The sequence below is a fragment of the Eurosta solidaginis genome, chromosome 4, assembly GCF_040869045.1.
Source record: "Eurosta solidaginis isolate ZX-2024a chromosome 4, ASM4086904v1, whole genome shotgun sequence".
NCBI lineage: Eukaryota > Metazoa > Arthropoda > Insecta > Diptera > Tephritidae > Eurosta > Eurosta solidaginis.
Window position 1 is genome coordinate 258086161 of NC_090322.1, and position 16318 is coordinate 258102478.

General features: G+C 36.0%; 1 protein-coding gene across 1 annotated transcript in view; it reads left to right on the forward strand.

Moving 5' to 3' along the window:
- Window positions 1-16318, forward strand: part of LOC137248823 (uncharacterized) — a 370286-nt gene that overhangs the window by 341648 nt on the left and 12320 nt on the right. The window contains exons 7-8 of the mRNA XM_067779720.1: window positions 11462-11674; window positions 16201-16302. Of these exons, the coding sequence (XP_067635821.1) occupies window positions 11462-11674; window positions 16201-16302 (315 nt within the window). The remainder of the gene's footprint in view (window positions 1-11461; window positions 11675-16200; window positions 16303-16318) is intronic.

A 16318-nucleotide genomic window follows, 5' to 3' on the forward strand; every position in this document is an offset into this window, starting at 1 on the left:
GAGCAAAACAAATTCAAAATCGGTTCAGTAGTTTAGGAGTCCATTGGCCTCAATTGTGTGACACGTGTTTTTTATATATTAAGATTTAAAATTTTTTTAACACAAATTTTTATAAAACCGTTGAAATGAAGGAGAAAAACCGTTTGCTTATTTTTTATTCACACGACCCATTATTACTTTTGGATTTATGTTTTCTTAATTGATAAAATTTGTAAATAACAATAGAAGAAAAAAATTTAAGGCAGCTGCCATAGCTCGTTGTATAAATCCATTTCGGGAGCTGCTAAAATTTTGCATCGGCAAAGTTTTAGCGCCCCCTGCAAATACTTATCCTTTGAATATTAATAATTGAATAAAATACCTTAGAAAGAATTTGGAATTGTTAAAGATAATTTGGTTGAATTGGCAATGCTTTTTAGGAATTTGAAAAATTGTATCTCTGACTAACACAGCTTATGTCAAATAAGTCAGAGTGGTACTACCTTGTTTTCTTTTACCATTTTACGAATGAATTGAGTTATTCTCGGTTTATTTCTGTATGGAACTACATGAGGTCAAGACCATGAGTTATGTTGGATTTCGTTTATTCGTATCAAATTCAAATTTGAAATAAAACAGGCGGACGGATTTTGAAGTCCACAAGCTACATATCGTTAGCTTAATTCAAGAAGACCCTAATCAACAAATTTAAAATTTTACAGGAGAAGCAAAATACAATTCCTTTTCTCACATTTACGACATGCAGAAATTGCTTTATAAAAGTGGCGTGACTACCTTGTTATTGGCTCTAAGAAGGGAACGTTTAGACACTTGCGACTGGCAAGGTGACACTGCTACAATAAGAACAACAACAACTGGCAAGGTGCAGGTATAGCACTGGGAAACAAACGCGCCTTTTTAAAAGCACTTGTTTAGGCTGAGAGTCAATCAAATCTTTGGAGCTGAAATGTTTTTCGCAAATATTGGATGAGTTGTTTAACGTCAGATCACAGCCCCATCGGCGTCGGCTATTATCAAAACTAGGAGCCTTAAAGCACCGAATGTCTGCTTTATCCTTTATTACTCCGTATACAGAACAACGCGCCAATATTCTCGACCTTTTTTTATCAATATTCGTATTGTTTTTGTTTAAACAAATACTCAAATTTTCACTTATTGTATGCACCAAGGACTGTTAGACTTGAGTATATGCATATTTGAAAACCATAAGTCAGCGCTCTATATTTGGTCTTTATTAAACGGTTTTAGTTAGCTTGACTTCACAGGCCGGCTGGTTGACCTTCACGAATTTTGTAAGTGAAATTTAAGTATTATTATTATCATTATTATTATTATTATTATTATTCGAATCGAGCTCAAGGCCTAACAATAATTTTTTATCATTATTATTGTTATGATAAATTTTTTTCTTAATTGAAACAATTTTTAAATTAGAATAGAAGAAAGAAAATTTTAGACAACTGCCAAAGCTCGTTGTATAGATCCATTTCGGGAACTGCTAAATTCCTTCATCGGCAACGTTTAGTTTTTTCTTTCTTCTATTCTAATTTAAAAATTGTTTCAATTAAGAAAAAATTTATCATAACAATAATAATGATAAAAATTATTGTTAGGCCTTGAGCTCGATTCGAACCCGCGATCTTAAAATCAGTAGGCCGATATAACAACAAAAATTGTTAATACATCCCAGAGCACGGGGAAAAAAGTGTCAATAAAAATATGACACTATGGCAGCATTGCCAACAAACAAGTCCAATTTTCACAGCCATTCTGCAACAGATGTCGCAGTGTTGTGAATATCAATTGGCACGAACCAGAATAGAAGTAGGATTAATGAAGACAAACAAAAAACGGCTGTGGTGGCTGAATGGTTATAGCAGCGGCGCCTAAACGTTGCCGATGAAGGAATTTAGCAGTTCCCGAAATGGATCTATACAACGAGCTTTGACAGTTGTCTAAATTTTTCTTTCTTCTATTCTAATTTAAAAATTTTTTCAATTAAGAAAAAATTTATCAAAACAATAATAATGATAAAAAATTATTGTTAGGCCTTGAGTTCGATTCGAACCCGCGATCTTAAAATCAGTAGGCCGATATAACAACAAAAATTGTTATTATTATTATTTTTATTCTTATTAATAGGTCTGAAAGCACTGCGACCTTTGTGCAGATCTATTGTGCAAGATCCTTCAGCCTAATTTTGTATCTGGAGGCTTTTAATTTAAGTAACTTCCCGACAAGCTACAAGCTTGAAAGTTGGAATATTGTTCAGAACCCATTACAATGCAATAATAAGAAAAAACTCCGATAGGTGGCGCATGGATCGAAATATTTAAAAAAATCGTATTTGTGGTCCGATTTGGGTTATAATTGAAACACATAATACATAGAAAGTGCATAGAACGCGGCCACCGTGGTGTGATGGTAGCGTGCTCCGCCTATCACACCGTATGCCCTGGGTTCAACTCCCGGGCAAAGCAACATCAAAATTTTAGAAATAATGTTTTTCAATTATAAGAAAATTTTTCTAAGCGGGGTCGCCCCTCGGCAGTGTTTGGCAAGCGCTCCGGGTGTATTTCTGCCATGAAAAGCTCTCAGTGAAAACTCATCTGCCTTGCAGATGCCGTTCGGAGTCGGCATAAAACATGTAGGTCCCGTCCGGCCAATTTGTAGGGAAAATCAAGAGGAGCACGACGCAAATTGGAAGAGAAGCTCGGCCTTAGATCTCTTCGGAGGTTATTGCGCCTTACATTTATTTTTTTTTTTATAATACATAGAAAGTGACCTATGAAAAAAATTGCCGCTAGGTGGCGCAAGGATCGAGATATTCAAAGAAATCGTGTTTGTTGTCCGATTTGGCTGATATTTGGAACAAATATTCAAACAGTCCGGTAGAAGTGGCATCAATATATTTTGGAGTTCAAGGAGGGACAAGCATACGTAGCGCACAGTCGAGTAAAGTCTTTGGAAGGACTATGTATTGAGGAAATAGATTATAACAAATTGTCAGGAAAAAGTTCTTGTAATAATGACTATGACTAAATGAATGACTAAATGAACTAAATAGAATAAGAAATAATAGGCAATTAAATAAAGACTAAAACATGAAAATAAAATAATTAAAAAAAATTTTTTTAAGTTAAACGGTTTTATCGAAAACAATACTTACATGAAGTAATAATAATAATAAATTATAGAAAATAATTAGGTGGGTCCTAGGTACTAGTCATCACACTCCTCATCAATCTAGGGCGTTGATGAGACAATTAAATAAAAGCGTTGAACGCGTAAAATTTCTATTGAGTGTCATAAGTAAGACCAACTGAACCTTAATCAGGTTATGCTAAGCCTCACACTTTAACAAATTTCACGCGCCCAACGCTTTTATTTAATTGTCTGATCAACGCCCTAGATTGAGGAGTGTGATGACTAGTACCTAGGACCTAACTAATTGTTTACTTGCTTTTCGTATTATTATTACTTCATGTCTGTATTGGTTTCAATAAAACCGTTTAACATTAAATTGTTTTTTTTTTAATTATTTTATTTTTCGAATCTCGGTGAAACCTTTGATAACATTACAAAATTACCCGATGATGATGACGTTGGCGTTTTTCGAAATGGTTCCATCGCAATATGCCAGTAAATGTTTCTTCTTTTCAGTTTCTCTTAGAAAACGTAATAATTGAAATTCAATTATTATAAGCCGGTGTTAAGCTCATGAATTCTTAAATATAAGTATAAACTGAACACACCATTAAAAAAAAAAAAATATCTAAAATAACAAGTAAGGAAGGTTAAAGGTGTAAGGTTAAGGGTGTAATCGAACATTACATACTCAGTTGAGAACTATGGTGACAACATAAGGGAAAATAACCATGTAGGAAAATGAACCGAGGGAAACCCTGGAATGTGTTTGTATGACATGTGTATCAAATGAAAGGCATTAAAGAGTATTTTATGAAGGAGTGGGCCATAGTTCTATAGGTGGATCAGGGTTGACTCTAGAATTTGTTTGTACAATATGGGTATCAAATGAAAGGTGCTAATGAGTATTTTAAAAGGGAATGATGCTTAGTTCCACAGGTGGACACCGTTTCGAGATATCGCCATAAAGGTGGACCAGGTGTGACCCTAGAATGCGTTTGTACAATATGGGTATCAAACGAAAGATGTTAATGAGTATTTTAAAAGGGAGTAATCCTTAGTTCCATAGCTGGACGCCGTTTCGAGATATCGCCATAAAGGTGGACCAGGGTTGACCCTAGAATTTGTTTGTACAATATGGGTATCAAAAGAAAGGTGTTAATGAGTATTTTAAAAGGGAGTGATGCTTAGTTCCACAGGTGGACGCCGTTTCGAGATATCGCCATAAAGGTGGACCAGGTGTGACCCTAGAATTTGTTTGTACGATATGGGTATCAAATTAAAGGTATTAATGAGGGTTTAAAAGGGAGTGGTGGTAGTTGTATAGGTGGTCGCCTTTTCGAGATATCGCCATAAAGGTGGACCAGGGGTGACTCTAGAATGCGTTTGTACGATATGGGTATCAAATTAAAGGTGTTAATGAGTATTTTAAAAGGGAATAATCCTTAGTTCCATAGGTGGACGCCGTTTCGAGATATCGCCATAAAGGTGGACTAGGGGTGACCCTAGAATTTGTTTGTACAATATGGGTATCAAAAGAAAGGTGTTAATGAGTATTTTAAAAGGGAATAATCCTTAGTTCCATAGGTGGACGCCGTTTCGAGATATCGCCATAAAGGTGGACTAGGGGTGACCCTAGAATTTGTTTGTACAATATGGGTATCAAAAGAAAGGTGTTAATGAGTATTTTAAAAGGGAGTAATCCTTAGTTCCATAGGTGGACGCCTTTTCGGGATATCGCCATAAAGGTGGACCAGGGGTGACCCTAGAATTTGTTTGTACAATATGGGTATCAAAAGAAAGGTGTTAATGAGTATTTTAAAAGGGAGTGATGCTTAGTTCCACAGGTGGACGCCGTTTCGAGATATCGCCATAAAGGTGGACCAGGTGTGACCCTAGAATTTGTTTGTACGATATGGGCATCAAATTAAAGGTATTAATGAGGGTTTAAAAGGGAGTGGTGGTAGTTGTCGCCTTTTCGAGATATCGCCATAAAGGTGGACCAGGGTGACTCTAGAATGCGTTTGTACGATATGTGTATCAAATGAAAGGTGTTAATGAGTATTTTAAAAGGGAGTAATCCTTAGTTCCATAGGTGGACGCAGTTTCGAGATATCGCCATAAAGGTGGACCAGGGGTGACCCTAGAATTTGTTTGTACAATATGGGCATCAAAAGAAAGGTGTTATTGAATATTTTAAAAGGGAGTAATCCTTAGTTCCATAGGTGGACGCCGTTTCGAGATATCGCCACAAAGGTGGACCAGGGGTGACCCTAGAATTTCTTTGTACAATATGGGCATCAAAAGAATGGTGTTAATGAGTATTTTAAAAGGGAGTGGGCCTTAGTTCTATAGGTGGACGCCGTTTCGAAATATCGCCATAAAGGTGGACCAGGGGTGACCCTAGAATGTGTTTGTACGATACGGGTATCAAATTAAAGGTATTAATGAGGGTTTTAAAAGGGAGTGGTGGTTGTTGTATAGGTGGTCGCCTTTTCGAGATATCGCCATAAAGGTGGACCAGGGGTGACTCTAGAATGCGTTTGTACGATATGGGTATCAAATGAAAGGTGTTAATGAGTATTTTAAAAGCGAGTAATCCTTAGTTCCATTTTAAAACGGTTTTTTGCATTTGAAAGCTTAGCTACGTGAGATGGTACAGTTAATATAATTTGAAGGTATATATTATAGGGGCGTGGCAAATTGCCAAAATGTACTAAAAAGTCATAAAATTTTTGTTTACACAGCTATAACTCATAAACGGATGGATGGATTTAAAAAATTCTACTTTTCAATAAAACTTTGAAATATTTACCTTCGATCTGCATCAAAAAAAAATACTTGATTCCTTTCTTATATCATCCAAATTGTTTAAACAAAAGTAACATTTTTATCAAAACATGCGTATGTGTGTTTGTTCGCTGTGAAATGTCCGCGCTAATTGCTTTTGAGTGAGGCTTGATGCGACACATACATACATACGTACATATATAGCATTCGCTGCGTTATTTAACTTCGGGCGTAGGTTTATAGGTATGTATGGATGTATATCACTACATAGTAGGGGGACTCATGTAACCGTATAAATGCCTTATAAAGTGTGTAAACGTATAAATTTATCTAGTGCGTAAACGAGCTGTCAAATTTTGTATGAAAAATCATTTACACAATTTGTATAAATTTACGCACACATTTTATTGTGTAAACGCGGTAAACTCAAAGGAATGCAACCTTGCAGACATTACAGCAGGCATTTTAATCAGAAATCTCCAACATCAGCAAGTAAATGCGTTTTAGTTTTGATTTTTCACTTAATCTTGGCATTTTTTAATTTGTATAACAATCAAAAAAATTTTGTGTGGCAATAATACAGCTGATAAACAATCAAGTTTATCAAGAGTATTACTAGGTGCGTTCATAAAACAGCGTGTGTAAATGGATATAATTTTACACCTTATAAGTTTATATGCTTTCATGAGTCACCCTAGTATAAAACAAAGTCGCTTTTTCTGTCCCTATGTCCCTTTGAATGCTTAAACCTTTAAAAAAAACGCAACGGATTTTGATGCGCTTTTTTGTAATAGATAAAGATTGATTGAAGAGGAAGTAACGGATGAACATATTTGGCTGAAAATTGGTGGAGAGGTAGCTTAGAACCAGGAGTTAACTAATTTCACCCCGTTCTGGATAGGGTCTTGAGATAAAAACGTGGACCTGGGTAATCCTGGGATAGGTTTGTACAGTATGGGTATCGAATGTAAGCTGTTTATGAGTACTTTGATACGGGGTATTTTTCGTACCTGCATGTAACTAGGGTCTCGAGATATAAGCGAAAACGTGGACGCGGGTACCCCTAGAATGTGTTTATAGGATATGGATAACGAATGAAAGCTGTTGATGAGTGCTTTAGTACAGAGTAATTTTTATACCGCTGGGTCACTAGGGTCTCAAGATATGGACAAAACCTGGACCCGGATACCCCTAGAATGTGTATGTAATATGGATATCAAATGAAAGTTGTTGCCGAGAGCTTTAAAGTAATTTTCATTGTGATATTCGATTTAGTTGCATTAACCTGGCAAAACTGATAAATGTGCATGCAAAGCCGAAATAAGGACATTAATTAATAATACCCACATAACTATTTACATACGTCCTATTCGATTTGCCTGGTAATAAGGGAGGAAGAAGAATGGGAAAACTTTAGAGAAGAGAAAAGACGGAAGGAGACTGAGAGAGAGATAGAGTGAGACGAAAATAGAGATAGATGAAACGAAAAGACGGAGGGAGGAGTGAATAAAATTATTAAGAAAAAGTGAGGAGGGGAGGGGGGGGGGGCAGAATTAGACGGAAAAAGTTTATTAAAATGTATGGAGATAGACCAAATTTAGGGCAGAACAACGTCTAACGGGTCTGCTAGTTTTAATATAAATAAGGAAGTTATTTATAAGTAACATTTGTCATTTCATAATTACACTAAGACAAAGGCCAACACAAGCATAGAAAAAGCAATAAATTCTTTAGCATTGTACTGCCAGCTTGTCCTGGCATAATACACAAATAAATGAACTCACTTAACTCACTTTTTCCTTTGATATGCACAGTAAAATACACACAAATATATGGAAAGCAAATAGTTGCATGGTTTTTCGTTATACTTACGTATATATATGTATGTAAAGGAAGTAAGTAATTTGTAAATAATTCAATCTAATATAGAACTTCAATAGCACAACAATTTCAACAAAAGCTATAACAACAAAAGCAATATTTTATACAAAACAGATAAAATAGTAAATTACAAGATACACTAACAAAACGAAAATGACATAATAACAAAAGGCCAACGCAATAATGATTAAGGCTGCCTGGGAGTATTAAAGTAAAATAGAATATTATTAAAAGAACAACTAGAAAATGTAAGAAAGTATAAGTTCGGGTGAAACCGAATAATACATACCCTGCTGTATACTTGAAACGCTGTTGTTTTTTGCATTGTGCGGCTTATAGTGTTATAAGGCTGCGCAATAATACATATAAGGTTCTATTCTCAACTCATTTTCGTTCAAAAGAAGCAAAGAGGTTACGGAGGCTATAAATATAGGGTGCTTTACTTTCAGTACCTCATTTTGCTTCGGAGATATGTGATATGGGCGTCGTTTTCACGCGATTTGCCTAATTTTCGGCACGAGTATGCTCTAATGTCAGAACAGTACGCCTGTCATTCCTAAATACAATTTCTCTTTAAACTTGGAAACAATCGTCCTCTAGATACAAGATAAAGTGTGTACCCCATATTGGGCAGCCCACTAACAACAAAAATTTAATTTAATGATATTAGAGAAAAATTGCAAAGTTTACAAAACGCGATCATTACTAGGGGCCCGTTTCAGAATTTCACTTCTTCATCAGCTAGCTTCCCGGAAATATTTAATCTATTTATATAAGTGAAGTTTCTTTTGATGGCTTAATATTTTTGGGAAAAAATCTTATTTAAATAGCTTTTTTTGTTAGCGAAATACAGCTTTTTGAATTTTACAGACATATTTTCAGGGCTATTATACAAAAGGAGGAGTGGCTTTCAGGCAATTTCGCTCGTTTTCAAAGTCAACAGAATTTCGTTCGGATTGGGAGATTTTTGTTCGACTTATGGCATTAAAAGTATTTTGGAAGGCGTAACAGAAAATGGGCGGGTCACGCCCGTTTTCAAAAGTTGATAAAATTTTGTTCTTAGCACAACCATACCACTACTGAGGTAGAATATCAGTCAAATGTAATGCAAACCTTTCTAAGGTTAGGCCTTTGGGAAAAGTGGGCGTGGCCTTTAGCCTGATTTTGATTATCTTCACTCAGCCTATATAATTTGGCAAAGATAGTGTCTCTGCGAAATTTCAATGTAACATTAGATATATAAAAATTTCTTCTTCTAATTTTGTGTGGTGCCACGCCCATATTTCAAATTTTTTTTTGTATTTATGTTTTGCGTCATAAACTAATCCCCCTAACAAATTGCAGTAGCTTAGCGGTATTCGTTTTTGAATTATCGCATTTTCTCCATTTTACTTATTTATATTTCGATATCGAAAAAGTGGGCGTTGTTATCTTCTGATTTCGCTCATTTTCAATACCAATCTATTCTGGGTCCATGAATTTGTTGAGGTTATCTCAATATTTGCTCAAGTTATCGTGTTAACGGGTGGACAGACGGATGGATGGACGGACATGGCTTAATCAAATTTTTTTTCGATACTGATGATTTTGATATATGCAAATCTATATCTATCTCGATTCCTTTATACCTGTACAATCAACCGGTATCTAATCAAATTTATAATACCCTGTGTACAAGTACAGCGGGTTATAAAAAACAAATAATAAAACGAAATAATTTCTCAATAGCACATCGCTTGTCTAACGCAAAATTGTGCGCAACATTTTCTTAAGAAGAGCTTTTGAGCTCCAACCACATAGTACAACTGATGCATCATTAATGTCCGCTAAATAAATAATTTTTTTCGCTGAGGTCATTGCTATATTTGAACGACTGACATTTTTACGCCTTTTTACAATTATTTCTAAAATAAAATTAAATGGCGTTGTTTAATTGTTAAGCGATCTCGTAGGTTTACTAACGTGATTCGCTACTCGAGTGAAGGACGTCCTTTCCGATTAGAAAGCTGTGTTTAGCAATGTATACTAAACTTGCACTTTTGTACTATAGAACTTCGGATTAAGGACGAAGCTGTCGTCTCTAAGAGACCAAGTGTTAAGTGTCTCCTCAATAATCTGTAAACATTTTATTACTAATAATCTCGTTGTGTACAGTAGAGATGGTAGATTTACCAGGTTTGAAGCCACACTGATAAGGCCCAATGAGCCGGTTCACGGTGGGCTTCAATACTTCGCGCAATACGCTTAACAGGTCCTTATATGCGATATTAAGAAGGTTGATTCCGCGATAGTTGACGCAGTTTGCAGGTACCTCCTGTGGACTGGACAAGGCATGCACTTGTCCGACTATATTTTGCATAGAAGCTGATGAATTCTAGCCGCCGCATTTAAATAGCTCCGCAGGCAAAGCATCACCGCCCATGGCCTTGTTGATTTTCAATCTGGACTTGGTCGTAATTAGGTACGTGAACATTAATTCCATCATCGTCGATTGCGGGATTGAGTTCATCATCCCACTGCGGTACATCACTGACCCATTCATGAGAACATAGAAGTGCTCCCTCCATAATCTAATTACTTTCTGAACATATATCAAAAGGTCGATGTTTGCGTTCTCACAGGAGTTTGCCTGAACTTAAAATTTTCGCCTGTCGCCGATTTTTTTGTTAAACTTCCGGGAGTTACTCCTGATGGCTAGCAACATTAGCTCCTCGAACTCACGCCTTTCTGTCACTGATATTTGTTTACATTTTAGTGTGGTTTGACATGTCGGGCCCCAAGTCCAGCGCATAACCCGCTCAGTGTGGATGAAAATGATACTTGCACGTTTATGTATATAGCGAGCTGCTTGATTCAAAGGCAGACGCCCGCTAGCAGCTCCATCTTGTGGTGGATAGACGCTGCCGAAGAAAATCCCACAGCTTGCCCTTAAACCAAGTGGCGCCTTTTTACATTGGCTGAACACTATACGGATGTTCAATGATGACCCAGAAGCTAGTTGGCCGCAAGCGATCTGAAGTAGTGAGCTGCTTCAGAAGCCTTCCCCACTTGCGTGCAGTTCTACAAACGTTTTACCATTCGTTAGAAAAATATTATATTTCCCTATTCTGTTGACTCAATTAGAGATGGTAAAACCTCCATACTCATTTACATACATAATTTTCCGTTACACCCAATACACGAATATGCATACTGGTACTGGTGAAGCGTAAAAATTTGTATTCACATTGCGTTCAATGAAAATTGCACTTAGCCACATACTTTTTCAATTTGTCTGTAATTTAATTCGCTATTTTGTTGGCGATAAAAATAAATGACGGACTTAAAAATTGACGTCGCAAAAAAGGAAATTATAGAGAAAATTTTGTTAACAGACAATGAAATAAAAAAATATGTTTCCAAGAAGTAGCAAACAAACTTAACACAGTTAAGCGAATCACAGCCAATTGCGGTTTAAACAGCTGTGTGCTTCCCAGAAATGTGCATTGCGGTGGGGTTGGTGGAAACAAGTTTGAATTTTGTTTAAATGGAAATAATCTTTTTGTTTTTTGTAGCACGTACAATAACTTAAATAACTTTGACAGAAGCAGTTGTACTTTTCAAAATTGTGCCTGTTATTTTTCTTTGTCTCTTTTGCTTACAGGATTTTGTTCAAGGACTTTCGATATTGTCGCGCGGTTCTGTAGATGAGAAACTTCGCTGGACATTTTCGTTGTACGACATCAACGGTGATGGCCATATAACGAGGGAAGAAATGACTGAAATTGTGACTGCCATTTATGAGTTAGTCGGACGCCGTCACGATGACTGTCCCGAGGAGGTGAAAGTTAAATACAAAGTTGAACAACTATTCCAGGTGAGTAAATGGGCAACTTGTTTGTTGGGTAGTGTAAACGGTGAATTTCCTTTTCTTTTCTATTTTCTTCACAAGTCATAAAATAAAAGTGCCCGAAAAAAAATAATATTAGCGTGAACAAAAAATAAAAGAACATCAAGTTAATCTATGCAGCTTCATTTTACATCGAACGTTTGTTGGTGGCTCAATAAAGCAATTGATGAGTCTATCTCGAGCGTGTCACTCACTGCAGAATGTAGTCGCGGTTTTTATGGCGCTAAAGAATTTTATTTTATTTTTATATTCTTCCAATTGGTTTTAACTGAAAGTTATTTTATTTTTGTATATTTTTTAATTTTTGCTTGCTCAATTGACCATTGATTGCTGTTAATTATTTTTAGTCAAGCGACTTGTTTTGAGATGGCTCAGAACAGGGTGTAAAAAATTATCTATACAATTTCACTTCTCGTTAATAAAACTAAAATTCCTTGATCGCATATACAATTTTTACGCTGACTATAAACGGCAGATAAGGTTTAGTTTAAACCTCTAAATGATGGAACTCCGAGGGGTTTCTTCTTATTTTGCAAAAACCAAAGATCTATCATGAAACACCCTGTTTTGATAAATTTTCACATAAGTTCCCTCACTATGCACAAATTCTATTGAATTTCGGCTATATGTAAGTAATCATTGTAAAAAATTCTGAGAACTTTTGTTGAAGCTGGGCGTTTTTGTAACGGCAAACGAAGCAGGCTGATATTTTTAACAATTACACTGTGGATCAAATTCGGGTTAGCAAAAGCTAGGTCAATTCTAAGAGTGAGGGGTGGAATTAGAGGCTAAATTAGAAGCCCCTTTTCGCGGCGTTTGTTTATGTTAGTTCGAATTTTTTTTTTATCGACCTTCAAACTTTGCAGTCAAATGCCGATTTTCGGCATATTGTTTGTGTGGGTTTTGGCTATAACTCGTCGACTAATTGATATTTTTTCAATCTGTTAAAGCCAAATTATTGCTAGAGACCTGTGCGACAATCAAAATTTTTTTAAAAATTTATTTAGAAAATTTTTGTAGTGCTTATGAAGCAAACTGTTGGAAGTTTTTTTTTTTTTTTTTTTTGAAGTAACATTGGCAAAGAAAGAAAGAAATACGGAAAAAACTATAATTTTGAAATGTTAGTTATGAAAAGTTTCAAGCAAAAAAATTAAATAAATTAAATTCGTGATTTGGCCAGTCGCCGTTTAGCAGGCGGCTCTGGATCAACATCACTGCTCTCTCTAATACCTTGGTCATCGTCATCATCATCAGAAAGGTCGATAAATTCGCCCAACTGATATTCTGGAATTTCATTTTTGTCTTCCCCTTCTTCCTCGTCTTCCTCTTCTTCGAAGGTGCTTTTATACCACCAACAAATTTCAGCGGGTATTGCATCTGGAGATTTCTTTCCTCTGTACCTCAAACGAAAAGAGTTTTCAATCGTTAACATGTTTGAATTGTGCACTCTGACACAGATATTAGAAAAATCTAGTTACCTGAATTCAAATGTAAGTGCAGTTATAGTTAGTCCATTTGAAATCAGGTAACTAGATTTTTCTAATATCTGTGTCAGAGTGCACAATTCAAACATGTTAACGATTGAAAACTATTTTCGTTTGAGCTACAGAGGAAAGAAATCTCCAAATGCAATACTCGCTGAAATTTGTTGGTGGTATAAAAGCACCTTTGAAGAAGAGGAAGACGAAGAAAATGAGGTGGAAGGGGAAGACAAAGATGAAATTCCAGAATATCAGTTGGACGAATTTATCGCCCTTTCTGATGATGATGACGATGACCAAGGTATTAGAGAGAGCAGTGATGTTGATCCAGAGCCGCCTGCTAAACGGCGACAGGCCAAATCGTTAATTTAATTTATTTAATTTTTTTACTTAAAACTCTTCATAACTAACATTTCAAAATTATATTTTTTTCCGTATTTCTTTTTCAAATTTCCTTCAAAACCAAAAAAAAAGTTTCCAACATTTTGCTTCATAAGCACTACAAAAATTTTCTAAATCATTTTTTTTTTTTTTTTAATTTTAATTGTCGCATAGGACACTAGCAATAATTTGGCTTTAACAGATTGAGAAGATATCAATTATTCGACGAGTTGTAGCTAAAAAACCATACAAACAATAAGCTGAAAATCGGCATTTGACTGCAAAGTTCGAAGGTCGATTGAAAGAAATTCGAGCTAACATAAAACAAACGCCTCGATACGGGTCTTCTAATTAAGTCTCTATTTTCACCCCTCCATCTCAGAATCGACCTAACTTTTGCTAACCTGAATTTGTTCCACAGTGTTATTACAAATGAGTCATATATGACTCACGTAAGCATATAGAAGTATGTTCAAGAGCATATTTTTTCTAGGGCAGTTTTTTCTAATGTTATGTTCATGTGCCTCTTATGAATCAAATATGACTCATGCGAGTGTATTGAAATAAGTTAACGCGTAACTTAATAAATAGGTTTTTCTTTACCGTTTGGAATATTTTTTGTTAAACTATTCGCCAAAAAACCAAGGTCATTAGAATAACTTATTACAAAAACGTAAGAGTCATTTTACAACCATGAACGAGCCTTCCCAGTTACGTTGAAATTTCGCTGACAAACTTTGCGTACGTTTATAATTATATAGCAGCACTAAATTTCCTTACAGGAAAACTTCCGAATTTGATTCCTTGTTGCACTTTAATTTCATCATAACACTCACGATTCTAGTGCATTGTCACACAACTTGCAGTTTGCCTACCGGCTTTTCCTGGTTAGGAACCCTGCTCCTATCCTTTTCGAATACTTATTTCTTTCGTCTCTATAATTAAATCTTATTTTGTCATAGCTGCTGTACCTCATCTTGTGGCCGAAACTGATAGGCGAATCGAGGTTTTATGACGCCATGGCCGACTAAGAACTCCACTCACAGCATGAATTCATCAATCCCGGCCACTAAGATTTTGTGTAGTACCTTGAGCTTTCAATTGTGACTTCACATATCACTCCCCCCGGATTTGATTGTACTCGCCACTCTTCGTATGCAATTTTGCAGATAGATTAGATAAAGCCACTAAATAAGTTGTTCCCCTATCTAGTCAGTAAATACCCACCCTACGATAGGACTGTTCCCTTTTTCCATTTTTTTTGAGAAAAAGACTATGGAGCAGTCAGTTGCGTAAACCAACTTCGCTCTTAGCATCTGGCACGCTTTAGCTCGTTTCTAAGCTTTGCGCTTAAGACCATCATGCTGTTGGAATCACTAAAGCAGATTCTGCAATAACCTTCACCTTCTGGTGGATTTTCGCATTTGATGTCGCCTTTACAGCGCTTCTCTTAACGCTTGCAAAATTATATCTTCCCATTCTGACCCTTCAACTTCCACACTGTGCGCTTTGTATACTGACTTACTCAAAAGCGACGCTTAACCAGTTTTTGTGATACCGTTTCTACGAATAGGGAATTTAGCTTCGGTTTGCTCACTGAAGCAGTTAAGCGTTAGGTGCAACTCCCAAATGTGAACTTTTAAAGCGCCTACCTCTTTATTTTAATCTTAATATTGTGAAATTTTGGCATCCTTGGATTTCAGTTTTGATGATATCTTTGCTTTCTATGCTTTCAAACGCGAACACAATTGAGCCACCTTCAATATTAAACACTGTGGATGTTAAGTATGTCTCAGGGGTCTCCAGTTTCGATGACATTCATGTCTTCTTTTCTTGCTGCTGCTATTTGTGAAATTTTTTGATTCAGAACTGATAGTATTGCATTCGTGTCCACATTTTCTACTAGATTCTGAGCCTCTTACATGTTAGTATCTGCCTCTTCTACATCAAGATGGATGAGATTCCAGTGCCTATCGTAATCACCTTTATAGTGTGGATGCATTTCCGGTATTTCCTGCGGTTTTCCTACTCCTTTTTGAGTTGCTGACTTTTCTAAAGTTAAGTCTTGATACTTATTTAACAATTCCTCTTCTGGCACCAATTGTAACAAGTTTTATGGATTTCTCGATTTTTATCTTATCGGATCGCTTACTGATCTGTACAGTAAATCTTCAAATACTTCGCATATAACATAATGCTTTTTATTCACCATGATAATGGTACTAGAATTTCATCATTCAACTATTCGCGTAATTTACATACCACGTATTTAAAACATACCGATTATCATCTCTTGGACTGCGGCGCTTTTATACTATTTAGTTGCGTCGGTATTATTTCTCCCAGTGTCTAGTCTTTTCGCTAACAGCCTTCCCGTTACACCTGCAAAATTTTCTAAAATTTTCAAAAGTTTATATCTCTGTTCTGCTGTCCTGAAGGTCTTTTTCCAAACCTCGCCTGTCACCGTTCTTTGACAATATCCACCTTTAACCATATCACTTTTGGGATGTCTAAAATTTATCTCTTAAGAAAACTCTTAAAAGATTTGTTTCAGCTTTCACTCTTTATTTTATTTCAAATCTGCTTTTGCAATTGGATTAAAATTAGTCTCAACTGTTTTCTTCTTTACAGAAAATGGATAAAAATCAGGATGGTGTGGTGACGTTAGATGAATTTCTGGAAACGTGTCAAAACGACGAAGCCATATCGAGATCGATGTCCGTTTTCGATTCAGCGTTCTGACCATATG